The sequence below is a fragment of the Cavia porcellus genome, unplaced genomic scaffold, assembly GCF_034190915.1.
Source record: "Cavia porcellus strain 051 isolate PalLab524CR breed Dunkin Hartley unplaced genomic scaffold, mCavPor4.1 scaffold_6, whole genome shotgun sequence".
NCBI lineage: Eukaryota > Metazoa > Chordata > Mammalia > Rodentia > Caviidae > Cavia > Cavia porcellus.
In genome coordinates this window covers 94,000,486-94,026,520 of record NW_026947489.1, presented here as the reverse complement: position 1 = coordinate 94,026,520, position 26,035 = coordinate 94,000,486, and the positions used below count along the sequence as shown (strand labels likewise).

The following is a 26,035-nucleotide window of genomic DNA, read 5'->3' as shown; positions in this document are numbered from 1 at the left end:
AAGGCACGGGCCCAGACTCCAGGGCGGGTTCCGGTTCCTCCATGGGCACTGCACCCCTTGGGGCCGTTAGGGTGCGATCGGGTGCCGGCAGTTCCCGAGGACCCCGCGCCCCCACTGGACCTCTCCTGTGCCGGGGACCCGATGCCCTCGTCTGCCGCTCTGCTGACAGCGCTCCGCGCCCGGGTGAGGCGGCCCTGCGCACCCCGGTCCCCCAAGGCGACCCGGCCTAGATGCGCTGCCCTAGAGCTCCAGCCCTGGGGTCCGGCGCCGGGCGTGGGTCCGAAAGTGCCCGTGGGCGGCGCGCAGAGCCCCGGGCGCCCACGTGTGGCGGGCGTGCGGGACTGCGGATGCCCGTGCCGGCCTCGCTGGGGTCATAGAGGGCGCGCCCGGGGTGCTGGGGTGCACTTCACGCGGCGGGTTGAACACGCAGTTGAACATCCAGCAGGGGGAACCGCGCAGGGCAGGCACCGCGCCCTCGGGGCTCGCACCCCGCGGGACCAGCTAAAGTCACGGGGATCAGGGATTAGGGCCAGGAGGCGCAGGGCCGGGGGCGGCGCGAGTGCGCGCCAGCTGGGTGCACTGTGCGCGTGCCCGTGTATGCTGGCTTCCCCGCTCCCAGCTCCCTTTTCTCTGGGAGCCACTGGCTCCTCCCTGCTCTCCTGGTGCCAGCGTCGCCCTTCCAGGTGGCTGGCAGAACCGGTGGGGCTGAGTCCCCAGCCCCACCGCCTCAGCCTCCGCCTGAGCCCCGCAGCGGGCTCCCACTGCTCAGGCGCAGGCTAGGGCGGCTGATACGGGACACCTGTCTGTGCCCTGGGCCCACAGTGTCACCTCCACTCCCCACTTGCGTGTTTTTAAAATGTTTCCTTTTTTTTTTTTTTTTTTTTTTTGAGACAGCGCCCAGAGCTCTCGACTTTTATTTTCTTCAGCTCTCTCCGCTCCAGGCTGGAAGCAACTTGTCTAGGGTTCCCTGGAGGAACGCGGGGGGTGGGGTGGGGACTAAAGCAGCCAGGAGAAGTAAGGAGGGGAGGCCCCAGGCTCTGGAGTTGGTGTCCCTTGTGGAGATAAAGCCCTTTGACCTTCACTGTCACCTGACCTTAGGGGCCTAGGACGGAAGTGTTGGGGCCACTTAGGATAGCAACTTCCACCTGTGGCTCTTGTCTATCATTCAAGGATTGGAGGCTGAGGCAGGAGGATCCCTGTGAGCTCAAGGCCAGCCTGAGCTACACGGGGAGACCTTGTTCCACCCCCCAAAAAAGACTGTCCAGCTCACACCAGGCCAGAGTTTCACCGAATGGGGTCCTGACAGAGCCAAAGCCCAGGCCCCCCTAGTCCCCTATTTTGTCGTCTCCTTCCGGCCTCCTTCTATGCCTTCTCCAGGACAGCTCTGATGGACATCCTGGTGCACTATGGGGACACTGACTCCGGAAAGCCTGAGTTGGCATTCGGGGCTGTTGTGACCCTGCCCCATTCTGGCCTCGACAGGTCCCAAATGACATGGGGTTAGACAGGAGTACAATTGCCCCAGCCTAGACCCCAGGCCTCACCAGGGATGCATCACCCCTAATCACCTGCTAACCCCAGCCCTGACCAGCACAGCTTGGTGCCTGAATGGCATCTCCTCTGCCCCTGAATGCCAGTGATACAGGGGGGAAACTGAGGGAGGATGTGTTTGTTGACTGACCCCTCCTCCCCAAAGGCATACTTGACTTTTGACCCCTGGAAGAACTCACTGTCTTAGATCATTAGGTCCAGGGCAAAGTGACAGTGTCCACTGTGGGTCACCTGTCCCAGTTTTCTGCTCAGAAGAAGAGCAAGAGCTTGTGCTCCAGGCAGAGGAAGAGGCCTGAGGGGCCTGGGAGTCCCCTTGGCCTTCCTGGAGGACGGGCCTGGGAGGGCCGGAATTGAACCTGCTTAGGTGGGGAATCAGGCAGGCCTTTCTCCCTGGCCTTGGAGGGTGTGGAGGAGCAGGAGTCACTTGAGGGACCCACAGCCAGAGGATTCTTTATTGCTACCTCAGCCTAAGCTGCACCCGGTCCTGCAGAGTCATCAGATTGCCAGGTTGGGTAGGAACCTGGGATGCTCCTGCCTCAGCCTCCTAGAGTGCTGGCATCACAGAAGTGTCCTGCCACACCTTGCTCTCCTTTGAATTTTTTGCCTTTGAATGAAGTTATATACTGTCACAGAACTGGTAGGACTGAAGCCAGAAAATACCTGTCCTGTGACCTGGGCCTTCAGCAGGGTTATTGGATAACCCTTTTATTCTTTTTACACTGCTATCCTCAAGAATGGAAAGTCCGGGGCTGGGGATTTAGCTCAGTGGCATAAGCGCCTGCCTTGCAAGCAGGCAGTCATGAGTTCGATCCCCGGTATGATAAAAAGGAAAAAGACAAAAAAAAAAAAAAAAGGAATGGAAAGTCCCTGGCCTTGGAGCCTGTCCGGCTTCCCCCCACTGCCAACTTTGGGTTCCTTGCCAAGGGACCCCCCCCCCAGCCTGGTCCCAGCCTCCCCTCCCCCACTGCCCGTCCACCTCTGATGGAGCCATAAATTACCCATGAGCTGTAAGTTGGCTGCTGCCTCCAGGAGACTGAAGTGCTGATGAAATATTCAAGAATCTCAGCTCTCAGATTCCCTCGGGCCTGGGCGGACTAGGCTGGGTCCCTGTGCTCCCCAAGTTCCCACTAAGGTGGGGATGTGGGAGATGGGGGAGGGGCAGGGCGGATACTCCCTCCCTCCCATTCACTAGGGTGGGGGCCAGGGGCTTGGAGGACACAAGCCCCAAGCCCCGCAGCCCTGGTGCAGTCCCCGAGGAGGGGTGCTGGGCCCTGGCCACCCAATGCCTGAACCCACCCTAGGGGTTCAAGTCTCCGATAAGCTAGGAGGTCACTTTGGTGGCCTCAGAGAAAAGTCCCTGTCCTGGCTGGCCCCAGCCTCGGTTTCCCACCGTGTGCAAGGCAGAGAGAATCTGCTGTCCATGCGTGCACGGGTACATGCGTGTGCCAGCCTGTGTGCCACCTGTGGGAAGCAGGTTCTGTCTGGGCAAGCAGCTGGTCGGGGAGGGTGGAGGGCGGGGTGGCCCAGCTGCTGGGCCAGGTGGGGCCCTTGCTGTGTCAGCCTGCACTGGAGTTGGAGTCACCTGGCCACCACAGGAGCCAGGTGACTCAAGGTGGAGGTCTTACTCTCTGGCCCAGCAAAGGCTCAACAAAACCACTCGGGGTGGAGGAGAGGATGGGACAGGAAGGAGGACAGGCTGCTTACTGGTGGACCCAGCTCAGAAAACAATGCTCCTATAAAAGCACACCTGTCATCCCGGCACTTGAGAGGCTGAGGCAGGAGGATCCCCAGGAGTTCAAGACTAGCCTGGGTTACACAATGAGACCTTGTTTGAAAGGCAGAAAGAAATAAAAGCAATAAATAAAAGGAATAAAGAAATAAAAGGAAAGAAGGAAGGAAGGAAGGAAAGAAAGCAAAAAGGAAGAAGACCATACTCCAGATGGTGCCAGCCTGTGCTGGGCTCCCCAAGTCCTGGGCCTGTGCCCCAGGCCCTGTGGCAGGCATGCTGTGCTCCACAGGAGCCCTGTCCCCGCCCCCTGTGGCGTCTGCCTGCACTATTCCTGGCCTCCTATCTCTGTTTTCTGGTCGCTGTTTCCCTCCTGGCATTCCAGCCCTGCCCACACGCTGCAGGGCATGGTGTCGCCGGGCAATGGCAGGGCGGCAGAGCTGCCACCTCTGTAATTAGGCGCCCTCCCTGGTTGGCACCCACCTCAGCCTCTGGCCTCTGGCCCTGGACAAAGGGCAGCAAACAAGGTCGCCCCACCCTGACTCCCTCCCCTCCAGCTACTCAGGTTCTGCCCAGCCACTGTCCTCCTGGACCAGGAGACGCGGACAGCAGGGTGGGACAGGGGACGCTGGGAGGCCCTGCACTGGACCTACAGGAGTCCCAAAGAGAGTCACCCAGCTATGATGTCAGGGCTGCTGCAGGGCCCAGTGGGCGTTGCCTGCCCATTCCCTCCAGGCTCCCTTGCACCGAAGGTGCCCAGTGCACACACAGCCCAGTCCGCCTGGCAGGAAGTGACCCTCGGCCACCCCTAAGCTGCCCTCACCTCCTCTGGCCTAAGTGTGCCCAAACCACCCTGTGCTTCCAGGAGGCCTAAATCCAGGTTAGGGTGGGCGAGGGTTCCTAGGCCTCCCAGTCCTGGTCCCCATGGGGTCCAGAAGGTTCCTTCCCTAGGCGGTGTGGAGGGTCAGAACCCAGGAAGACCAGGGCAGGAGCCTTTTAGAAGACAGGGCCTCGTACAGAGGCATCTGTCCCAGGCCTCAGGTGCCTCTCCCATGCTTTGTGGTGCTGGTGGCTGAAGGCAGGGCCCTCACACTGAGCTCATTGTGACATTTGTTTTATTTTGGGACAGGGTCTAAGCCTCCCACACTGGGCTGAAACTTGTGATCCTCCTGCTTCAGCCTCGGAGAGTGCTGGGATGACAGGTGTTGGCCACCTGCTTTGGGGAACTTCTCAAGTTTTTGCTGGGCCTTTAATTTGACTTCTGCTGGTTCTCCTTGTCACTGCTGCAAAGTCAAAGGACAAGCCCCTGGGTGTCACCAGTCTGCAGTATGGCCAGCTGTCCTCCCCAGAAGTGGCCATGCCTAAGGCTGCCTGAGGCATGGAATGTATGAGGAAGGCTGTGTGTGTGCGCATGCACACATATGCATATGTGCACGTGCATGTGCACATCAATTCCATGGGGCCAAATCCCATATGGGGGAAGGGCATCAGCCTAATGATTCACACACAGCAGATTCGCTTCCAACCCTGGCATGGAGAAGGACAGGTGTGACCCAGGTGGAGGAGGTGGCTGGCTCTTCTGGACACTGGCCAATTGTCACACACCTTCCCTTCACATTGTGCAGCCCATCCTGGGCCACCTCCTGGCCAGTCCCTCTGGTGGGGCAGCTGGGAAATTGGTCACTAGAATCTTTCTCTGCCTCTGAGGCCCCAGGCAACTGCAAGGCTGAGTGACCTCTGTGTGTTCTTGGTGGCCTGAGGACACTGTCCCTGAGGAAGAAAAATGAGATTCAAGTGTAGGGCTCTGAGCTGAGTTGATCTGAGGAGGAACTGACCGCCGCTGCACAGGGCAGCACGGGCCTTCTCTGATGGGAGGTGGACAGCTTCCTTTTCTGGAGATTGGGCACTCAGAGGCATCCTTGCCTTTAAAGGCTTGCAGGCAGGGGACTGGGCAAGGTGGCCTGTGGCCTTTCCCTCAAGGCCCAGCCATGTGTGTCCCTGGCCCCATGAGGAGCTCAGAGGGTGACTGGAGGAGAGAGAGCTCTTTCTGCCTCTCACCTGCACCCACAGACACAGCTGCCACTGGGTGCTAGGCTGGGGCACGGCAGGCACGGAGACGTTGATCTGAGGGTAGAGACAGTGCTGCTCTCTTGGTGGAGGCCACTCAGAGTCTCCACCCTGGCCCAGCCCGGAGACTGGCTTTGGAGCTAGCGTGCTGGAACATGTTCTCATGAGGACCTGTCTGGGGACATTCAAGGGAGACTCACAAGAGGGCTGATTCTGGAGCCTCATTTCTGTACCCATCCCACCTTGGCCCCCACCCTGGCTGTCACTGCTGCCCCTGCTGCTGAAATCAGGAAACTAGGGAGGAGTCAGGGGCTGGGAGGAACAGGGTACAGCCGGGTCAGAAGGCAGGAGGGGTGCAGGGCAAGAGGAAGCTGAACCCTGGCCATGGGGGCCCAGGAGGACAGCACACTTTGTCTGGCTTTAGCTGTGGGCTGTACATAGGCAGACAGCAAACAGGAGCTGGGCAAGGGGACGTGGGCCTGGTGTGGTGGCACATCACATGCCTGTGATCCCAGCCCTGGGGAGACTGAGGCAGGAGGATCGACGTGAGTTTAAGGCCAACTTGGGCTACAGAGGAAGACTCTGTTTCAAAAATTAAAACCAGAAAAAAAAAAATTAAGACCAGAAAGGATACCCAGGGAACCCGAGGAGATGGGAGTCGGAAGGAAACAGAGGGAGTGGCCTGCCAGCCTGGTGTTGCTGTAGCCCTTCAGAAGCACAACTTCAGGAGCACACAGGTCCAACCTACTGTTGATCTTTTTTATGCTGAGGAATGCAGTCCAGAGCATGGCCACGGTAACCACCACCTGGCACGGCACGCAGTCTTCCTCTGAGCTGTACAGCTCTTATTTACTTATTTATTTATAGGCAGGATCTTGCTGTGTGGTGCAGGCTGGCCTTGAGTTCACCATATAGTCCAGGCTCTGATCCTCCTGCCTTGACCTCCTTCTTGAACGCTGGGATCCCAGGCCTGCGCCACCATGACAGGCTATAAAGCTTTTTAAAGGAGAAGCCTTCTGTAAACAACCATTCCCCACACCCACACACAGCCTCTGGGAGCCCTGTGTAGATTCTCCCAGTGCTGAACGAATGGATCCCAGTGGGGCCCCTGGCTCCCTAGGCAGCCACCAGCCGGACCCAGGTCCCCACTGAACCAAGGTCTCCACCGCATAAAGGGACAGACTTTCCTGCCTACCCCTGCTGGATTGGGAAGCTCTTTCTGGTGTCTAACCAGGCCCTTTCACTGCGGAGGAACTGGTTATCTTGCTTCCTTTGTGCTCTCTTTTCTGTAGATCTGCTGCCTGATTTCTTCCCAAATCTGCTAAAGCCTCTGGACACCCACACTTTGTCCTTGGACCCAACAGCTGCTCCTCTGCCTCTGCCTGGAATGTGGATATCTTCCCTGCTCCTTCCTTGTGGCTTTGACCTTTTGGCCTGAGCTCTTCCTCCAGAAGGAATGCTGAGTTTGGTGGGACCCAGCATGAGATGAAAGGGGTGTGTTGTGTTGTGTTTATTTATTCGTTTGAGTGCCCAGGGTTCCATCCAATGTCTGGCCTCACAAGATACTCCTGCCCTAGCCCCCTGAGTAGTTGCAACCACAGCCATGCCTCGAAGGACCCAGTCCCTCTAGATTCCTGACCTTTCTTAACTTCAGTTTCTTCATTTTCAAGCCAGAATGGTTTTGTTGCCTTAACAGTATTTCACAATTGTCATGTGAACCTAAAAATCCCTACCATTCTCATTAGTTTAAATCCTACCATTTGGCAGGCAGGTGGCTTCCCCACCCTGGAAAGATAAAGCTAGTGGAGCCGCTCCACCTACGGGGAGAAGAGGGTGACGGGCCTAACACCGGGGAGCTTTTAAGTTGCAGGACCCAAATACGGGCCTTCTAATTCTGCAGGCCAGGGGCGCCCATCTTTAATGGGGTGAGGGCTGGGGGGGAATGCAGCCAACTCAAAGCTTGTGAAATGCTTTCCAAATGTGTTGATATCACTTAGGGGCACCGATGAATAAGCCCAAGAAGCATCACGCCTGACGCTGAGCTGGCTGACCGGCGAAGGCGTCGGTCCTTTCCCACGGCGCACCCTGACTCACCTGTTGGACAGGTAGGGGGAAGGGAACAGTGAGTTTTACCTGCTCAGAGCTAGGGTGGGGCAGGACACACCCCGTCACTTCCATTGGTCTTTTCTATTGTCTTACTGACAGACCCTCGTCCAATCAGGGCGAAATAGTTTTCTATCTACCAATAGGCACAGAGTAAACCTGGGCCCTTCCTAATGGAATCCACCCCTAGAAATGATTGACACTCCCTGAGGCCAATGGTGAGCGCATAAATAGAGGCGGCCGTGGTAGCAGAGCCGGAGGGAGGCTCCACCCCACGGTGGGACTCTTGGGCGACGTAACCAATGAGCTCGTATCAGCAGGTGGGCGTCCCCATAGCGGGCGTGGCTTAGAGGGGCTGAGGGGCGTGGCTTAGCTGTCAGGTCCCCTCGCCTTTTGTTCGGTTACTGAGTTGCTGTCTTGGTCAGAGCCCTGAGCAGCCGCCGCCCGCGCGCCGACCCCAGTTCCCTGCCCGCGCCGGTCCCCACCCCGCTAGACTTCGACCCGGCCCGGCCACACATCCAGGTGCGGAAGATCGGGGGGGGGGGTCACAGGAAATGCGAGGGGCACAGAAGGGGCAGCAATAGGCCCAGGAGCCGGGGCCCCGGGTCGGGGCAGGTGAGGGGGGACGGGAGCGCCCCTTTGCCCAGTCGGCAGGGGGCGCGCCGGAGTCCTGGGTGCGGCGCCGGGGAGGGGAGCTTCCGACAGAGGCGCCGCCGCGGGTGTTCTCGAGCCGCGATCGAGCGGGGTGGCGGGAGGTGCCCGGTAGGTGCGTGGGGAGCGCGCCAACCCCATCCTGGGGGCCTCGGAGTCCGCGACTGCGGGCACGCCGCGTCCCTGACTCTGCCTGCGCCCGCGTTCCGCCGCGCACTCCGCCTGGGGACCTTGGGGCCCCGGTCTCCACGGGAGATTGGGGGAGCAGTACCCCACCCGCGTCCTCCCCGGTACCCGCCCTCTCGGCTCCCCCAGGGCAGGGTGCGGCCCTATTGTCTGCGCCGGGCACCCCGGTGAAAGGCAGAGCCTGGTCCTGGCGAGCACCCCACCTGCGGGCAGGTGAGCAGGTGAGGGCGCGGCCGCGACCTCCTGGGCGGGAGGTGGCGTGCTGGGGCCGGGTCCCTGGGCCTGGGGAGCCGACGATGCACGCGTGGGAATTCGGGGTCCCTTGCCCGGGGCCGCAGGGTGGAGATGGGAACTACGAAGCCCTCTCTCCCCAACCTCTGCAGGCTGGAAAGTCATCCCGAACAAACTTTCCACCAGGAAGTGCCCGTGCCGCGCTCCCTGCGGCCGTGCTGTCTCCTGGCCCAGCTTCCTGCTGGATCAGGGTCCCCGGGGAGCGGCGCCCCCTCCCCCGTCTCGCCCCGCCCCCACTCCATCCTGTTTGCCGGGCTCTAGGGATGGGGTGGGGGGAAGCGAGGGGAAGCGGCATCTTCCTTCTCTTCCTGCCTCTGGGGACCACCACACCCGTTCAGACCCGGCTGGCCAGTGGCTCGGTCCTCCGGGCTCGGCCCTTTTCCCAGCCCTGGGGGTGGAGCGGGGCGGAGCCAGGCCTGTGGGGGCTGTGAGGGGGCGCGTCCTCTTGTTTTTTGGGGGTTCTGTGCCCCTCCCCTACATGACCCCCGGACCGGGAGTTGAGACAGAAGATCCGGGTGCACCAGCCTTGCCTTCTGTTTGGGCTCAAAGGATGAGGGCTCTTTGGTTCTTTTTGGAGGCTTTATGACCCTATCTCCACCCGCGCTCCCCGGGGAAAGTGGAACGCGAGGAGGAAGGCTGTCGCTGCCGGGTGCCCCTGGGCGGAGCCGAGGTGGCGCCCTTCGCCCTGCCTCCGGCGTCCAAGGAGTCAGTCTGCCTTTGGGCTGGAGTTGGGATTCCCACCCAGCTGGCTACACTGGTTTTTGGAATTGTGGTCTGCAGGCAGGATTTGGGGCCCGGTCTCCTCCGGGAATGAACAGAGCTGGAATGTTTGAGCTAGGAGTTTCTGCCCTGTCCTAGACCACTTGGAAGACGGGGATTGGCCCTGCTGGCCCTCACTGGGCTTTAATTTATTTTCCTGGTGGAACCTAGGGTCTCATGCATGTTAGCCAAGCACCCTACTACTGAGCTACAGCCCAGCTCTCAGCTTCAACTGTCTTCCTTGTAGGTGAGAAAGTGGTTTTAGGGCGTACAACCCCTTGGGGCACCCAGGGTGACGATCTGGCTCTGCCCCTGAGGTGGGGGTGTTATTGAGTGCACCTCTAGGGCGACTGGGGGGTGTGTGCACCCCCCTCGTGTTGAGTTAGGCCTGAGCAGCCTGATCCCGTCCCCTAGAGCCTGGGTTGGGGAGGTGGTACCCCCCTCCCCGCCTTCAAGCTTGGCTAAATGAGGAGTTAGGCTGGTCCAATCTGTGACACATATGCTGAGACAGTGTTGCCTGCAGGCACCCTTGAAAACTGGCCAGCGGCTGGACGGGGCAGGAGAAGGTACAGTCCGATTAGTCACCACTCCCTGACCAGGCCCTGACTTGGGTGATGCTGCCTCCGCACCCCAGTTCCACCCTGAGCCTCTGAACCCAGAAGGTTGGGCAGGGGTGGCAGCCTCTTCCCTTCTACAGCCCCTGGGAGGGGCCCTGAGCATGAGCCACTGTGGCAGAGCGGGCAGCCCTCAGGATGTAGGTGGGACAGGGTCCCGTCTCTGGCCTCATCACTGGGGGGCCTGACCAGGGCCTGGCACCTCCAGGAACCTGCCTATGGCCAGTGAGACCCACCAAGCTGATTACCTGTGAGGCCTGGGTGGTGGTGGCCTGGCATCCAGGGATTCTGTGGGTGCTGGGCACTTCACATTTTGCTTCTCTGGCACCATGGCTGCCCACAGATGCAGGTAGCACTGATTGCTCTTTTGCCCGAGGTGGTATAGGACCTGGGCACCCAATGGAAGCAGCCCTGCTCTTTCTGAGAGCCTGTGCAGGGGCAGCAGGGGGCAGTGAGGTCAGGGTTGGGGGTGCAGTGTTCCAGCCCCCCCACTCTGCAGACCTGCAGCATGGGGCCAGGGTACCGCCCCAAGTCAGACCCCAAAGGTGTGAGGGGGCTGTCGGGGAAAGTGAGCAAGGTCTGCTGGGTCCAGCATGGCTTCCTGGGTTTGTTCCTGACAGGAAATGGGAGTCCCCAGCTTGTTGGGGCTGATCCCGAGTATGATGAGAATGGAAGTCAGGTTTAGGCCAGGCCATGCTGCCCGCTGACCTTGAGGGGACCAGCCATTGTCGTGTGTTGGGGTCCTCAGGGTGGCACGAGGCTCCTGATGGCCATGGAATGGGGGTTTCCTCCGGGACAGGAGGAAGGGACAGGAGGAAGGACTGCCTGGCTGCTACAGACACTGACTATGTATATAGAACTCAAGATCCTCCTGTCTCAACCTCCTGAGTGCCGGAACTACACACCCAAGAGCAGAGAGGAGATGAGCTGCAGGACTAGAGGCTGCAGGGGCCACCCTGAGGCCTCTCCCCTGGTGAAGGAGATGGAAGTTGCCACCCCATTTCTCAGCGCCTCCCTGGCCGGGGCCAGTGGCCAGAGGTGGGGTGGGGCAAGTGGCAGTGGCTGCTTGATTGTGGGGGACCCCCCTCCCTTGATTGAAAGAGTTAATGTCTGGTCATTGTAAAAACACTGAGAGTGGGGCTGGGGATTTAGCTCAGTGGCATAAGCGCCTGCCTTGCAAGCAGGCAGTCCTGAGTTTGATCTCTGGTACCGATAAAAAGGAAAAAGACAAAAAACAAAACAAAACAACAACAACAAAAAACACTGGGAGAGTTGAAAAAACTGGAAGAAAATTTCTCCATAACCCAGACTCTATAGAGGGTAGGTGTCTTCAGAGCCTTCTTCTTCAAGCTTACTTACTGTGTTCTGTGAAGTTCTTTTTGTTCGGTTTTCTTTGTGTTTTTTTTGTTTTTGTCTCACTATGCAGTCCAGGCTGGCTTGAACTCTCTATGGAACCCAAGCTGACCTTGAACTTGGAGTGATGCTCCTGTCTCAGCCTCCTGAGTGCTGGGATGGCAGGCGTGCCCCACCACACATGTGAATTTTTAGCCAAGCCTCCTTCCAGATCAGCCTAGTCTGAGGGGGACCGGGCCTCTGTGTCCCTCCCTGTCTTCCTGGAGAGGGGCAGCAGCTGCCATCCTCAGGAGTGGTGCAAGCTGGGGTTCCGTCTATACTGCTTTTGGCACCTGGGGTTGCCGAGTGTGAAGCCAATGGTGTCCCATGTGTGGGTTGCCCCCTCGCTGCTGTCCCTGGCTGGGCTGGGCATCTTTCCAGCCCAGGAGCTGCTTTGGCTCTCCTGGGAACCCCACCCCCCACTATGTCCCCAGTGGGAAGCCTCCATCCTCTTCCCCTCCCCCCAGTGTCCTGCCATGTGCTGGCCCTGCTGCAGACCGGAAGGGAGGGACAGCCTGGCTCTGGAAGCCCCTAGTCTTCTCTGTCCCCAGCGCCTACCCCAGGACCCCAGGCTGCAGTGGGATTGGGTGCTGGGAACACAGCATGAGGCAGGGCCAGGCCCCCAGGGAAGCGGTGACCTCTGTCCCTGTCCCGGTTGTTTGTATCTGGGCTGCTGTGTGGAGAGTACTGTCTGCTACTGACCACTGGCTTAGAAAGCAGCAGTCACCACAGAGGAGCACCAGGTGTCCCAACTCAGGGACAGTGGCCTGGGCTTGGGAGGCGGCTCCTCCACATTTTCCTGAGGGTCACGGGATGCCTGGATTCTTCCTCTTGGCCACTTTGCGGCTTTTCCTGTGACAAGTATCCAGAAGGCCAGCTCTGCCTTTCTTCCTTCCTTCCTTCCTTCCTTCCTCTTTTTTTCTTTCTTTCTTTCTTTCTTTCTTTCTCTCTCTCTCTCTCTCTCTTCTTTCTTTCTTTCTTTCTTTCTTTCTTTCTTTCTTTCTTTCTTTCTCTCCCCCCGCCCTTTATTTTTTTTGCTATGAAATCTTCCTGTGTCTCCTAGCTTGACTTTGAACTCTCAGACATCCTCCTGCCTCAGCCTCCCAAGTACTGAGATCAGGGGTGTGTGCCCAGCTGGGTTTAAAGTCAGGGCTGGGCCTAAGGCAAGAAAGGGGTGGGGCCGCCTCCTCACTGCCATCAGGACTTGTCCTCATGGTGGACCGCGGTGTCTGTCTGCCCTCTTCTTGTCTTGACCCAAGGTTGGCTTCTCCTCCCCTGCTGCACAAAGCCCGAATTCAGTATCTGTCTCTGTCCTGTGGGGCTGGGCTGGCGGACACTGGGCAGGGCATTGTCAGGGGTGTCATGGATGCTGTCCTGGGCTGTGGACTGAGAGGGATGACAGCAACCTGAGTGCGGCCCTGGGTCCTGAGCTGAGCTTCCGTTTCTCATTTCTTGGAAGCCTCAGAGCCTCCCAGGTTCTCAGGGGAGCATCTGGGAGAGCAGAGGGGCCTCAGTTTCTCCACCTAGTAATGTTGACCCGACCTGGTGGTGCACACCTGTCATCACAGCACTCTGGGAGGCCGAGGTAGGAGGACTGCAAGTTCAAACCCAGCCCGGGCAATTTAGAGACAATGTCTCAAAATGAAAAATGGCTGAGGGATCCCCAGGACCCCTAAAATAAAAGCAGGGTGGCTGCCAGTGTGAGATTAATGAGATAATAAAGCCCAGTGGCCTCCTTCCCTGACCCCTGCATCGCCCTCCGCGCTCCCCGGCTCTGTCATGCTGGAGGTAGGCTCCAGACCCTGGCTGCTGGTGTGGCAAGGGTCTGCCTGGCAGCTTGGGGCCCAGCCGTCTGGTCCTAGGATTCAGCCCTGAGCCCTGAGCTGCAGCCCCAGTTCTTGCACACGGTTTTTAGTTTGAGACAGGCTTTGGCTACCTTGCCCAGGCTGGGTTTGAATTTTTACTCTTCCTGCCTCAGCCTTCTAGAGGCCCTTAAGCAGGAGGCTGGTCCTTGATTTAGGGGGAGCCCCGTCTCCTCTGGCTGGGCCCTGAGGATCAGGGTCATTTCCAGTCAGGGCAGGGTTGAGGCCAGGGCAGGAGATGGCCAGTTGGCCCCAAGCCCCCACCGTGGCACTGCGGGGTCAGGGTACCCGTGCTCATGGTGTCAGCATCTCTGTATGCTTGGATGTCCAGTTTTCTCCACTTTCCCCGTGGTGGCTCTCGGGACCCACCGTGGGACAGGGGCGCAGAAGTTTCCTGCCTCTGCCTCCTTCGTGGCACCTATCGCTGCAGTAGCTGCACACATCCGGCTGCTGCGGTCTGTCCCTCTCACCTCTGTTTATCAGCCCGAAACTCTGAGTCACTGGGGATGAGGGGTGGAGCCGCCTCTGCCCCTGCAGGTGTGCGGGAGGGCGGGGCCGGATTTAGTCACCTGGGGAGGGCGGAGCCTGCAGGACCTCCTGGCCTGAGTGGGGCGGGACAGGGCCACAGCTGCCCCACCCTTGCCTCCAGGTCCCTTTTGAAGTACCGGGGGCCACTCCTTTATGCCAGGGGGCTGGCTGGGCACCCCGCGTGTCTGTGTACCCCAAGCCTGCGCTCCGGGGCGCTGGGAAGGGACAGGATGCCTTGGCCAGGCCAGCTGAGTCTTCTGCCTCCGAGGTGCTTTCAGTGCCTGTCAGGATGGCAGCCATGGGACCCCAGTGGTCCCCACCCAGGAGGCCACCGAGGCCCCTGCACAGAGGCGCATGGCCCTGGTGCGGAATCGAGGTTGAGCGCCGCAGCCCCACCCGCCCCAGGGAACTCGGGAGGCTGGCGCCACCGCCTGGGAAACTTGTCGGACTGCTTCCCTGCCCCACCCCACATCCTTCCGCCTTTCCCAGGACCCTAGTGCTCAGGCCCTTCCTGTTCCTCCTGAGGGCCGGATGGACACAGGCACAGTTGTCTGCATCTGCTCTGTCCCATGCCCAGCCCCTTGGGGCACCAGGCAGGGCCTGCATCAGGGTGGGGGGACCCACAGGGCTGGGTGCTGAGCCAGGCTGACCTCCTGCTGCCCACCCTGACAGGACCCTGTCCCCACAGCGCCATGGAGGTGATGAACCTGATTGAGCAGCCCATCAAGGTAACTGAGTGGCAGCAGACCTACACCTACGATTCCGGCATCCACTCGGGTGCCAACACCTGCGTGCCCTCCGTCAGCAGCAAGGGCGTCCTGGACGAGGATGAGGTCAGCGGGCACCAGTACACGCTCAAGAAGACCACCACGTACACGCAGGGCACGCCCCAGGGCCAAGGTTCGCTGGGCACTTCCTGGGGTGCCGAGGGGATCCCCATCCCTGCTGTCATGGGCTGGGCGTTGAGTGGGGTTCCCAGGCTGGGCAGCAGGTGACCTGCATTCTGCACGAGTCTCCCATGGGTGCGCTGGGTCGGCCTGGCTGTGCTCTGGGGGGCGGGGAGGGGAGATCAGGCTGTCTGATTCCATATCACCCCTGTGGACAGAGGAGGGAGGAGGGAGCCAAGGCTGGCTCACTGGGTCAGGGCTATTACCAGGTTGAGTGAGAATATAGAAAAGTATTTAATCCACTGGTGGGCACAGAGTAAGGGCTCAAAAATGGTAGCTTTTTGTTTTTTTTTTTTTTTCCATCCTGGGCTTGAACCTGAAGCCTTGGCACTGAGCTCTAACCCCAGCCTTTTAAAAATTTTTATTTTGAAGCTAGGCATTGTGGTGCATGCCTGTAATCCCAGCACTCGGGAGGCTGAGGCAGGAGGATTGTTGTGAATTCAAGACCAGCCTGGGCTACACAGTGAGCTCAAGGCAAGCCTGAACTGCATGGTGAAACCCTGTCTCAAAAAGACAAAAAAATTTTTTCTTAATCTGAGACAAGGTTTCACTAAATGGCTAAAGTTGTCCAAGCTGGGCTCCAACTTGCGATTCCATATGTGGCCTTGAGTTCACTGTGTAGCCCAATCTGGTCTTGAATTTGGGGTGATCCTCCTGCTTCAGCCTCCCAAGTGCTGGTGTCACAGGTGTGTACCACCACGTCTAGCATGAGACTTTCTTTTGAGAGCAGGTGACAGCTACAGTGTGATGTTTCACTGTCCTAAGAACCCTGCAGGACAGGATAGGCAGGTGCTACATTCCCAGGGGGAGGCTGAGGCGATGGTGCCCCTTGTGGCTGGGCCCATGGTACCCTCTGCCCTGTGCCTGGCTTTGATCCCCAGGTGGGGGTGGATGGGATGGCTGTCCGATGTCCTGCCTCAGTCCCCTGCCTCCGCCCCCCAGGTGACCTGGAGTACCAGATGTCTACCACGGCCAGGGCCAAGCGTGTGCGGGAGGCCATGTGTCCAGGTGTGACAGGTGAGGATAGCTCGCTGCTGTTGGCCACGCAGGTGGATGGCCAGGCCACTAACCTGCAGCGCCTGGCCGAGCCATCCCAGCTGCTCAAGTCAGCCATCGTACACCTCATCAACTACCAGGATGATGCCGAGCTGGCCACGCGGGCGATGCCCGAGCTCACCAAGCTGCTGAACGACGAGGACCCGGTCCGTGGGGTCCCCAGGAGGGCAGGGCTATGATCCAGACCCCCAGGCACAGGCGGCTCAGGACAGGGGTTCCTCTGAACATCCTGTCCCCTCCCCGCAGGTGGTGGTGACCAAGGCGGCTATGATTGTGAACCAGCTGTCCAAGAAGGAGGCGTCCCGCCGGGCCCTGATGGGGTCCCCGCAGCTGGTGGCTGCTGTGGTGCGCACCATGCAGAACACCAGTGACCTGGACACGGCACGCTGCACCACCAGCATCCTGCACAACCTGTCGCACCACCGAGAGGGGCTGCTGGCCATCTTCAAGTCGGGAGGCATCCCTGCGCTGGTCCGCATGCTCAGGTGCCACCCCGGGGAGCCTTGAAGGCCCCATGGGAGCTCGCTTGGTTGTCCCAGCCTGTCCTCGTCTCCCCTGCTAGGTGCAGCTCCTGGGGTTCAGAGGCTTCCGCAGAGAGATTGGCCGTGTAGTCGGCACCAGGCAGGGGCATAAGTAGGAGTCGGGAGCCACTGGGAGAGGAGAGGAGAGGATGGGCCGCTGGGTGCCCATGTGTGTGAGTGCAGTTTGGCTCAAGGGGCCACAGGATCAAATTTTATTTAAATATCCAGCAAGCGGGGCCTGTTTGTCATCCCAGTGCACAGGAGGCTGAGGCAGGAGGAGGGCCTAGAGCAGCTGTGGTGAACTTGTGCTGCGGTCGGCTATTTGTTATTGAAAGCTCTAGAAGGTTCCCTGTCACTGGTTTGAGGCCAGCTTGGGCTACATAGTGAGATCCTGTCTCAAAATAAGAAAAGAAAACCCCAAAAGTAACAATGCCCAAGAATTATGGTATAATATTTAAGCATAAAACCTTACACAGCCATTAAAAATATCACTACTGGGGCTGGGGATTTAGCTCAGTGGCATAAGCGCCTGCCTTGCAAGTGTGTGATCGTGAGTTTGATCCCCGGAACCGATAAAAAAGAAAAAGAAAAAAAAAATCACTACTAAAACATTCCTAAAAATGGGCACACGTTTATGCTATGAAGTGTTCCTTTACTTGTTTTTTTGAGACCGTGTCCTGCTGTACAGTTCAGGCTGTCTGGGAACTCACTACATGGCCCAAGCTCACCTTGAACTCATGGCTACCCTCCTGCCTCAGCCTCCTGAGTGCTGGAATAACAGGGCTGTGCCACCGTGCCCAGCTATAGTATAATGTTAAAGTGAACAGTAGGATACGCCCTTAATATGTTACTCCAGCTATATTAACATTCCTGTAAGCCAGTGTGGAGGTGTACATCTGAAATCCCAGTACCCTAGGAGGCTGAGGCAGGAGGACTGAAAGTGTAGCCTGGGTAATGCTGTGACTTAGTGAGACCCTGTATCAGGAAATAACACAGCACAGGCACACAAAACAAACTTACACGTGGTGCGGAGATGACCAAATGTCCACAGTGGCAGTTTTGGCCTTGAGCTGCCAGTGATAGACAGTGAACACAGGGAGGAAATGGCTTGCAGGCTGGACGTGGGGGCACAAGGCCACAGCAGAGCAAGTGGGAACAGTTCACGAGTAGGCAAGGGAGTCATCACACAGCAGTGGCTTACTAGAGTAGGTTTCCTTCTTTTCTGAGACCGTCTTGCTATGTAGTTCAGGCTGGCCTCAAATTCTTAAGGACCCTCCTGCCTCAGCTTGCCAAGTGCTGTAATTACAGCACCATGCCTGGTATTTACACGCATGGTGCATGTAAATACAGCACCAAGGGTAGTTTGCCTGTGCTATTCTTTTTTTTTTTTTTTTGTCTTTTTTGAGACAGGGTCTCACTATGCAGTTCAGGCTGGCCTTGAGCTCACTTTGTAGCCCAGGCTGGTCTTGAACTCTCAAGGATCCTCCCACCTCAGCCTCCTGAGTGCTGGGATTACAGGCGTGAGCCAACCACACCTGGCTGCCTGTGCAATTCTTGCTGTCTGACTGTTTCCCTGGGCCTCACTTGTGCTGGAGCTGAGACGCTTTGCAGTGGGGGTGGGGCATGTGGGGCAGGGCCGGGCGGGACAGCTGGTAAGTGGCTGCCTGCCCACAGCTCGCCCGTGGAGTCGGTGCTGTTCTATGCCATCACCACACTGCACAACCTGCTGCTCTACCAGGAGGGCGCCAAGATGGCCGTGCGCCTGGCAGATGGGCTGCAGAAGATGGTCCCGCTGCTCAACAAGAACAACCCCAAGTTCCTGGCCATCACCACTGATTGTCTGCAGCTCTTGGCCTACGGCAACCAAGAGAGCAAGGTGGGCCCGGCCTGAGACCCCGCCCATCTGACCAGCACTATAGGTCCTGTCCCCTGCACCAGGCACAGTGCTGGGGCCAGGACCGAGGCACACCCCTGCCTGTTTCACTTGCTGTTTTAGACAGGGTTTTGCCAAGTGATGAAATTGCCTCATTTGGGTTTGAAGTTGTGATTCTCCTGCCTCAGCCTCCCAGAATGCTGGGATGATGGGCGTGTGTCCCCCTCACCCAGCGATTTATCCCTTTGGAAACCGAGCTGTAAGGGGCGTCCCTGGGCACACGGCTTTTCCCAGGATAGGAACGGTTTTCAATGGTGGAGCTGAAGACTTAGTGCCCCTGGGCTGGTGATGATGGACTGAGAGCGGCCTATATCTTGTTGAAAGCTCTAAGAGAAGCTGGCTGTGGTGCCGCACACCTGACATCCCTGTGTTTGGGAGGCTGAGGCAGGAGGACTGCTGGGAGTTCAAGGCCAGCCCCAGCTACATAGCCAGACCCTGTCTCAAAATACAAAAGGAAAGGAAGCCCACACGCAGCCTCGTTTGGCCAGCTCCTTGCCAGCAGCGGGCCTTACTCTTGTTTCAAACATTTGGATTAATATTGCAAACAATCCTCAGGAGGCTGAGGCAGGAGGATCACCATGAGTATGAGGTCAGCCTGGGCTCCATAGTGAGACCCTGACACCAAAGAAAAAAAACAACAAAATGGTTCCGGTTCTGTGGAGGCCGCCAGGGGGCTCCCCACTTGTCGAGGCTCATTCTGACAACCCACTACCCCTTCCTGTTCCCCTCGCCGTGCAGCTGATCATCCTGGCCAATGGGGGCCCTCAGGCGCTGGTGCAGATCATGCGCAACTACAGCTACGAGAAGCTGCTGTGGACCACCAGCCGTGTGCTCAAGGTGCTGTCCGTGTGTCCCAGCAACAAGCCCGCCATCGTGGAGGCTGGTGAGGACAAGGGGTAGGGCCGGATAGGGGCTGGGCCGGGTAGGGGCGGGGTTCTGGCCGCACCACAGGGCTGAGCCCCCACCCCGTGGCCCACCTAGGCGGGATGCAGGCCCTGGGCAGGCACCTGAGCAGCAACAGCCCGCGCCTGGTGCAGAACTGCCTCTGGACGCTGCGCAACCTGTCGGACGTGGCCACCAAGCAGGTGAGTGGGGCTACCCAGGGTGCAGGCATTGGGGCCCCCAACCCTATCAAGGCTGGGGAGGCAGAGGGAGGCTCGAGTGTCTTCCGGGTGGGCTTGGTGGCCGCTAAAGGACGACAGTCTGCATCTGGATCTGCACTGCAGCTTCTGGGGATGCAGACACCACGAGAAGGAGCCAGCTGGCAGCCAGGCCTGAGCCCCTGTACTTGGGCAGCTTGGGGCGCAGGGTGCACCCTGTGGCTAGGCTGGGGAAACTGAGGCTCCAGGGTGAGCGATGCTGACCCACAGGCGGCAGGGCTGGGATCCCCCTCTGCGCCATCTTCCTCAAGGCTGAAAGAAGTGAGGCTTCTATGTCAGGGGTTTTATGAAAGTGGATCTGACTTGGGGGGCGCTTGGAGTGCAGTGAGGGCCCAGGCAGGGGAGAGCTGTGGATAGTGGTCAGCTCAGCAGTGTCCTCCCAGCCCTTGAGGCTGCTGCCTGGGCCTGGTGAGGTAAGGGGGACCTGCAAGGTTGGAGGCTGAGAGGGAGCTTGGGCCAGGGTCCAGGCCTCCCTGTTCCCATGTGGGCAAGGCTGGCCCCTCTGACCTCAGTCTCTCACCTGCTCCCTTGGCTTCTGACACCCTCCCCTGGGTGCCTGGAAATGACCTGGGTTGTCGTTGGTTGTGGTGCTGTGTGTCTGTCTTCCCAGCACTCTGGGAGGCTGAGGCTGGAGGACTGCAAGTTTGAGTTCATCCGGGCCCCTTAACCCTGGTCTCAGAATTAAAAGTAACGAAGGGCTGAGGGTGTAGCTCAGGCGAAAGCCCTGCGTTCGATTCCCCATGCTGAGAGGAGGAAGATGAGGTCACAGGAGCCCCCACCCATGCCCACTCATGCACTGTCCCCAGGAGGGCCTGGAGAGTGTGCTGAAGACCCTGGTGAACCAGCTGAGTGTGGATGACGTGAGCGTCCTCACCTGCGCCACGGGCACACTGTCCAACCTGACCTGCAACAATAGCAAGAACAAGACGCTGGTGACACAGAATAGTGGTGTGGAGGCCCTCATCCACGCCATCCTGCGGGCTGGGGACAAGGACGACATCACGGAGCCCGCGGTGTGCGCCCTGCGCCACCTCACCAGCCGCCACCCCGAAGCCGAGATGGCGCAGAACTCCGTGCGTCTCAACTATGGCATCCCGGGCATCGTGAAGCTGCTGAACCAGCCCAGCCAGTGGCCACTGGTCAAGGTGGGCCCTGGGCAGTGGGCAGCACCTGCATGGGGAGCAGCCCTGGAGGGAGCCGGGAGGGAGCCCAAGACAAGGTAGCCTCAGTGACTCAGGCAACATCCAGAGAGTAGGCGGGGCTCAGGGCCGCTTCTGCTGACTGGTTTCCATAACGTGAGGGTGCAGGTAAGAATGGCACCACATAGCAGGTGTGGTGGCATATGCCTGTCATCCCAGCACTTGGGAGGCTGAGGTAGGAAAGTTGCTGTGAGTTCAAGGCCAGCCTGGGCTACATAGGTATTGTAAACCCAAATATCGAGTTCAGTCACCCAAGTATTATAATCCTCTTCCTAGTTTTCCTCACAATCCAAAAAGTTACATTTGTAATTCCATTGAGATGTCATTGGAATCCCAGCAAGTTAATTCCACCACCATCAATGCAACCCATAGCGAGAGTAAAGGCACCAAGACACCAAGACATGTTCCATGTTAAGGGCAGCCAAGGGGTCCTAAATCCAATCCCCATGAGGACAGGCAGAGAAAGGCCTCTTCAATCCTAGGCTTCTCAGGGCTGGGGATTTAGCTTAGCAGCATAAGCGCGTGGTTGTGAGTTCAATCCCCGTTTTCAATCCCTGGTACAGATAATAAAGAATTTATTATCTTGTGAAGAAGGGGGGTGGCTCAGGGATGACAGTGACAGTGAGGATGGGGGGGGGTTAGGTAACTTGAACTGGCCAGATGTAAGATTGACATCTGTAAATTGAAGAGATGAAGATATGCAGAAGGGTCAATTTACATAATCCAATTAGGGTAGCAGTGGAATTGTTTTGGGGGCTATCCCTTTGGTTTCTGATAAATGCAAACTCTGCCCTGGGGAGTCATAGCCTGCTATCTTGAGGCTCTACCCAGTTGACATTCCCTGAGCTATTTGCTCTAACATCACCGTGCTCAATCTGTACTATGGAGAACACATTCGAGGAAACAGGACTGTCTGATGGCTAGACTGTGCACATTAGCACCTCACCTCGGCTAGCCTTATTTGCAATGCTCAGAGCCAATTGAAAAGAAAAGGAAATATCCTAGCCAGCCTTTTACATATCAGTGTAAGGAAATGAGTCTTAAGTAATCAAAGTCACAGCAATTGTTTTGGATTCAAAGGGAGTCACTGGAATTGTCTCCCACAATAGGGAGAGCTTGTCTCAGAAAACCAAAAACCAAAAGGAAAAGAAACAAAAACAATTAAAAGAAAATGTAGCCAGGCACAGTGGTCCACACCTGTAATCTATCTAGCCTAAATTGGAGGCTGAGGCAGGAGAAACATTAGTTTATACAAGGCCCAGGCAACCTAGGAGACCCTGTCTCAAAAAACTAAAAAAAAAGCAAAACAAAACTAAAAACCCTGGGGGAGGTGACTAGGGTGGACACTCACCTAGCATGTGTGAGGCCCTGGCCCTGTCCTCAGTACCACAAAAGGAATCAGACAACAGCTGGGTGTGGTGGCTCACGCCTGTAATCTCAGCACTTGGGAGGTAAAGGCAGGAGGATCCAGTGAGTTTGAGGCCAGCCTGAAGTACGTAGCAAGTTCTTGTCTCAAAAAAGCCCAAAAAACCAAAACAAAAACGAATTAAAGACTGTGGAGGGGAAATTCGGCAGCCTGTGAGCAGCCTCTGGTCCTGCTGGATGGCCAGGGCAGGGACACTGCAGACAGGTGACAGGTGACACAACTGCCTCTTCTGCTGTGTCACTCCGGTGTCTCCCAGTTGATTTTAACCATGGTGTTGGGCTCCAAGCCCCGGCCCTTTAAAATTTTATTCTGAGACAGCATCTTGCTAAATTGGCCAGGCTGGCCTTGAGCTTGCCATCCTCCTGCCTCAGCACCCCTGCGGCTGCAGTGTGTGTGGGGTGGGGGGGAATGATGGGTGTGCCCCCAGCTGACTTTAATTTTGGCCCGTGCGGCTTCTTGTCTCAAGCATCAGAGATGACAAAGTGCTGCTGGAAGTCGGGGGGGGGGGAGGGGAGGATGGGCACACACACACACACACACACACACACACACACACACACACACACGCGACAGAACGGGAGGCGGCGACCAACCGCAGGGTCAGAACAGCTGGGGGCGGGGACATCACACAGCTCGTGGGCCTAGGGTCAGCAGAGGTAACAGAGGGGACTTCCACAGGCTACCATCGGGCTGATCCGGAACCTGGCCCTATGCCCTGCCAACCATGCGCCGCTGCAGGAGGCCGCCGTGATCCCGCGCCTGGTGCAGCTGCTGGTCAAGGCGCACCAGGACGCGCAGCGCCACGTGGCTGCCGGCACGCAGCAGCCCTACACGGTGAGGCCTCCCGCTCGGCTCGGCGCCCTGGGGTGGGGGAGGAGGGGCCTGGCGCCTGTGACGCAGCCCGCCCTGTGTGCAGGACGGCGTGCGCATGGAGGAGATCGTGGAGGGCTGCACCGGGGCCCTGCACATCCTGGCGCGGGACCCCATGAACCGCATGGAGATCTTCCGGCTCAACACCATCCCGCTCTTCGTGCAGGTGCGGCGGGTGTGGCGGGGTCGGTGCAGCCGGGTCCACCGAGGCTTTCGGTGCGCGGGCGCAACCTGGAGGGAAGTGAGGTTCAGCCTCAGACACTTCAGCTCTCTTGCGTTAGAGATGGCCTGTCACTTCTGCACTCGGGAGGCTGAGGCAGGAGGACTGTTAGCAGTTTGAGGCCAGCCCGAACTGTACCGTGAGACCCTGTCCAAAAAGTCCAAAAGCAATCAGCAAAGTAACAAACTGGCTGCAAAGCGGGCAGATCCCGAGCAGCGGCGGGAGAGTCTGCACCCGCGCTGGGCCCGCCTGGCACACAAGCGCCCCACTCAGGGAAAGGGCCAGCAGCTGGCCCAGAAGCACAGAGCTGGGGCCCCCGGAAGGCCGAGGCAGGAGACACCCCTGGAGGGGAGCCGCTTCCACCGCTGGAGTGGCAAGGAGGGGGCTTGTGCGTCGCCTGTAGCGTGGCCCGAGGGCCGCAGGCTGCACTCTCCCGGCGACCGGGGACCACTCGTCCCCAGATGGTTTTATTTCCACTTTGAGGCCCGTTCTGGCTCAATCCCCAACTCACCCAGGCGGAGCTGAGACCCGCCACCCTCCTGCCTCAGCCTCCTCGTTGCTGGGTGACAGGTGTGCCCGCCCACCTGGCTCCCCGCTGGCGGGTGTGGGTGCCCCTCGCCCTCACGCTGCCCTCACCCGCAGCTGCTCTACTCTTCGGTGGAGAACATCCAGCGCGTGGCGGCGGGCGTGCTGTGCGAGCTGGCACAGGACAAGGAGGCGGCGGACGCCATCGACGCCGAGGGCGCTTCTGCGCCCCTCATGGAGCTGCTGCACTCGCGCAACGAGGGCACCGGTGAGCGCCTGGGAGGGGGCGGGGCGGGGCGGGAGGTGAGTGGAGCTGGGGGCGGGGCGCACGCCTTGACCCAACCCATCCCGCACTGCCCCCTCCCCCCAGCCACCTACGCTGCTGCAGTCCTTTTCCGCATTTCTGAGGACAAGAACCCTGACTACCGCAAGCGCGTGTCCGTGGAGCTGACTAACTCCCTCTTCAAGCATGACCCGGCGGCCTGGGAGGCGGTGAGTGGGTGCGGTGGACGGTGGTGCAGGGTGCGCACTGCTCCAGCAAGTGCTCCACTTTTGGGGTGCCCCCTCTGCCCCGCTGTGGGCTGCAGCTTTTTTTTTTTTTTTTTTTTTTCTCGTTTTTACCGGTACTGGGGATCGAACTCATGACTGCCTGCTTGCAAGGCAGGCGCTTATGCCGCCGAGCTAAATCCCCAGCCCCCAAGCTTTTCCTCCCAAATTAGATCCAGTGTGGTGACTTAGCGTGGGTGGGGGCTGGGCTGGGCGGGGTCTGTGGTGACCCAGAAGTGATGTGCTTTTGCCCAGGTGAATCTGGGGACAGATCTGTGGAAGTGCGGGTTTGTTTGGTGTTTGAGATAGGGGCTCCCCACAGAGCCTGGGGGCGGGCCTTGAACTCCTGGCAATCCTCCCACCTCACCCTCCAAGGTGCTGGGTTCCAGGCATGCATCGCTGTGTCTGGGCTCCCGGGGTTTAAGTCCTCCCATGTCCCCGCAGGCCCAGAGCATGATCCCTATCAATGAACCCTACGCTGATGGTGAGCACCCAGGGCCCTGTGTGCCGGGAGGGGGCAGCATTGTCCCTGTGGGGGTTGGGGGTGGACAGTACCCAGGGGGAGGCTGAGTGTGAGGGTCCAACGCCCCTCCACCCGCAGACCTGGATGCCACCTACCGCCCGGTGTACCCGGGCGACGTCCCGCTGGACACGCTGGACCATCTGGACGTGGACGGCGACTACCCCATGGACCTACCTTACAGCGATGGCCTGCGGCCCCCGTACCCCACCTCAGACCACATGCTGGCCTAGGCTGCTCGCCCTTCATGCTCTGTCCTTGGGCTCTGCTGAACCCCAGCTCTGCGCTGGGTTCCTTTCTAGGGTGCTGTGGGGACCTCGAAGGGTGCTGGGCTGCCATCTGGGAACCTTGCTTAGGGTAGGAGACCTGGCCCTGCTGGAGTGGCCAGAGTGCAGGGGACACAGGTGGGCACCCCAGCCCTGAGGGTGTGGTCCCGGGTGACGGGGACACTGGTGAGCCGAAAAGTGCCTGAGTGGAGCGGGCCGTGCTCTATGCTGCACCCCAAAGTCCCGCTTCTCCATCTTGGCTGGGGGCCAGGCGTCCCCTTCCTGCCTGCTTCCCAGCCATCAAAGCTTTAGCCCTCCCCACCCCAGCTCTGCTCCCTTCCTGCCGCTGGGTCGTTACAGCCCCTGCCCCGCTGCTGCTCGGAGCCTCCAGGGTCTCCAGGCCCAAGGCCCGAACCCCGTAACCCAAGCCTTGCTGGAAGCTCAGGACTGCGGCGGCGGGGGGTAGGGGGAGTTGGGGGGTGGTAGGGCACGGAGAGCCCCTCCCCTGCCCTCAGGCCCAGAAGTGTGCTTGCTGACCCCTCTGGTGTGTGGTGAGCAGCTTCCTGTCCCTGCTGTGGACCTGTCCCTGCCTAGGTGGGGCTCCCTGTTGGGGCTTCACATCATTGCTTAGCACCCTTGGTCTTGTGGGGTTTTTGTATCAACCAAAGCAAAGGAAATAAAGTCACACTCAAGTCTCACTTGAGCAGGTGTTGGGGGGCGGGGGTGGGGGTGTGGCCCTGCTGGGTGGGACCCCAGTGTCCCCAAGCTGGCAGGAGGTAACCCCAGAAGGAGGCTGTGGCACATGCCTGTCACCCTTGCACTGGGAGGCTGAGGCAGGAGGATGGCAGATTTGAGCCTAGCTGGGCAACTTAACGACACGGCAGGACACCATCTCATCAGAGATGGGTGTGGGTGTGTGCGTATGGGCGTGTGCCGTGGGTGTGTGTGTGTGTGGGTGTGTGTGTATGGGGGGGCTCAGTGTGGTAGCCTGGGCTCAGTTCCCAGTGTCAGCGCCCCAGGGAGAAGAAGCTGAGGTACCAACCCTAACTCCTCTCCAGGATGGGACCAGGGGAAAAGGTTCAGAGTATGCGAACCTGAATGTGAACAGGCATGCAG

At 58.9% G+C, this 26,035-nt stretch overlaps 1 protein-coding gene across 4 annotated transcripts; it reads left to right on the top strand.

Moving 5' to 3' along the window:
* The first annotated feature begins 21 nt into the window (after nucleotides 1-21).
* On the top strand, nucleotides 22-25,617 carry Jup (junction plakoglobin). 4 transcript variants are annotated; one of them, XM_005002436.3, is made up of 16 exons: nucleotides 22-183; nucleotides 6,637-6,838; nucleotides 7,342-7,449; nucleotides 14,419-14,630; nucleotides 15,620-15,879; nucleotides 15,980-16,218; nucleotides 17,929-18,130; nucleotides 18,926-19,070; nucleotides 19,169-19,272; nucleotides 20,154-20,492; nucleotides 22,651-22,806; nucleotides 22,889-23,008; nucleotides 23,705-23,855; nucleotides 23,958-24,079; nucleotides 24,578-24,617; nucleotides 24,735-25,617. In XM_005002436.3, the coding sequence occupies exons 4-16, from the start codon at nucleotides 14,423-14,425 to the stop codon at nucleotides 24,884-24,886; spliced, it is 2,238 nt and encodes a 745-aa protein (XP_005002493.1). In that variant the 5' UTR covers nucleotides 22-183; nucleotides 6,637-6,838; nucleotides 7,342-7,449; nucleotides 14,419-14,422; the 3' UTR covers nucleotides 24,887-25,617. The 4 variants fall into 4 exon arrangements, with proteins under 4 accessions (XP_005002493.1, XP_003467021.1, XP_005002495.1 ...); XM_003466973.4 differs by having other exon boundaries at nucleotides 14,403-14,630; XM_005002438.4 differs by lacking the exons at nucleotides 22-183; nucleotides 6,637-6,838; nucleotides 7,342-7,449 and adding an exon at nucleotides 7,793-7,969.
* Nucleotides 25,618-26,035: the final 418 nt, after the last annotated feature.

Bases quoted from the DNA above. Each gene is read 5' to 3' on its own strand.
- Jup (XM_005002436.3), top strand. From the start codon at position 14,423: ATGGAGGTGATGAACCTGATTGAGCAGCCCATCAAGGTAACTGAGTGG. The intron at 20,493-22,650 runs GTGGGCCCTGGG...GGACTTCCACAG, and splicing joins GCCAGTGGCCACTGGTCAAG to GCTACCATCGGGCTGATCCG. The intron at 23,009-23,704 runs GTGCGGCGGGTG...CCTCACCCGCAG, and splicing joins CCATCCCGCTCTTCGTGCAG to CTGCTCTACTCTTCGGTGGA.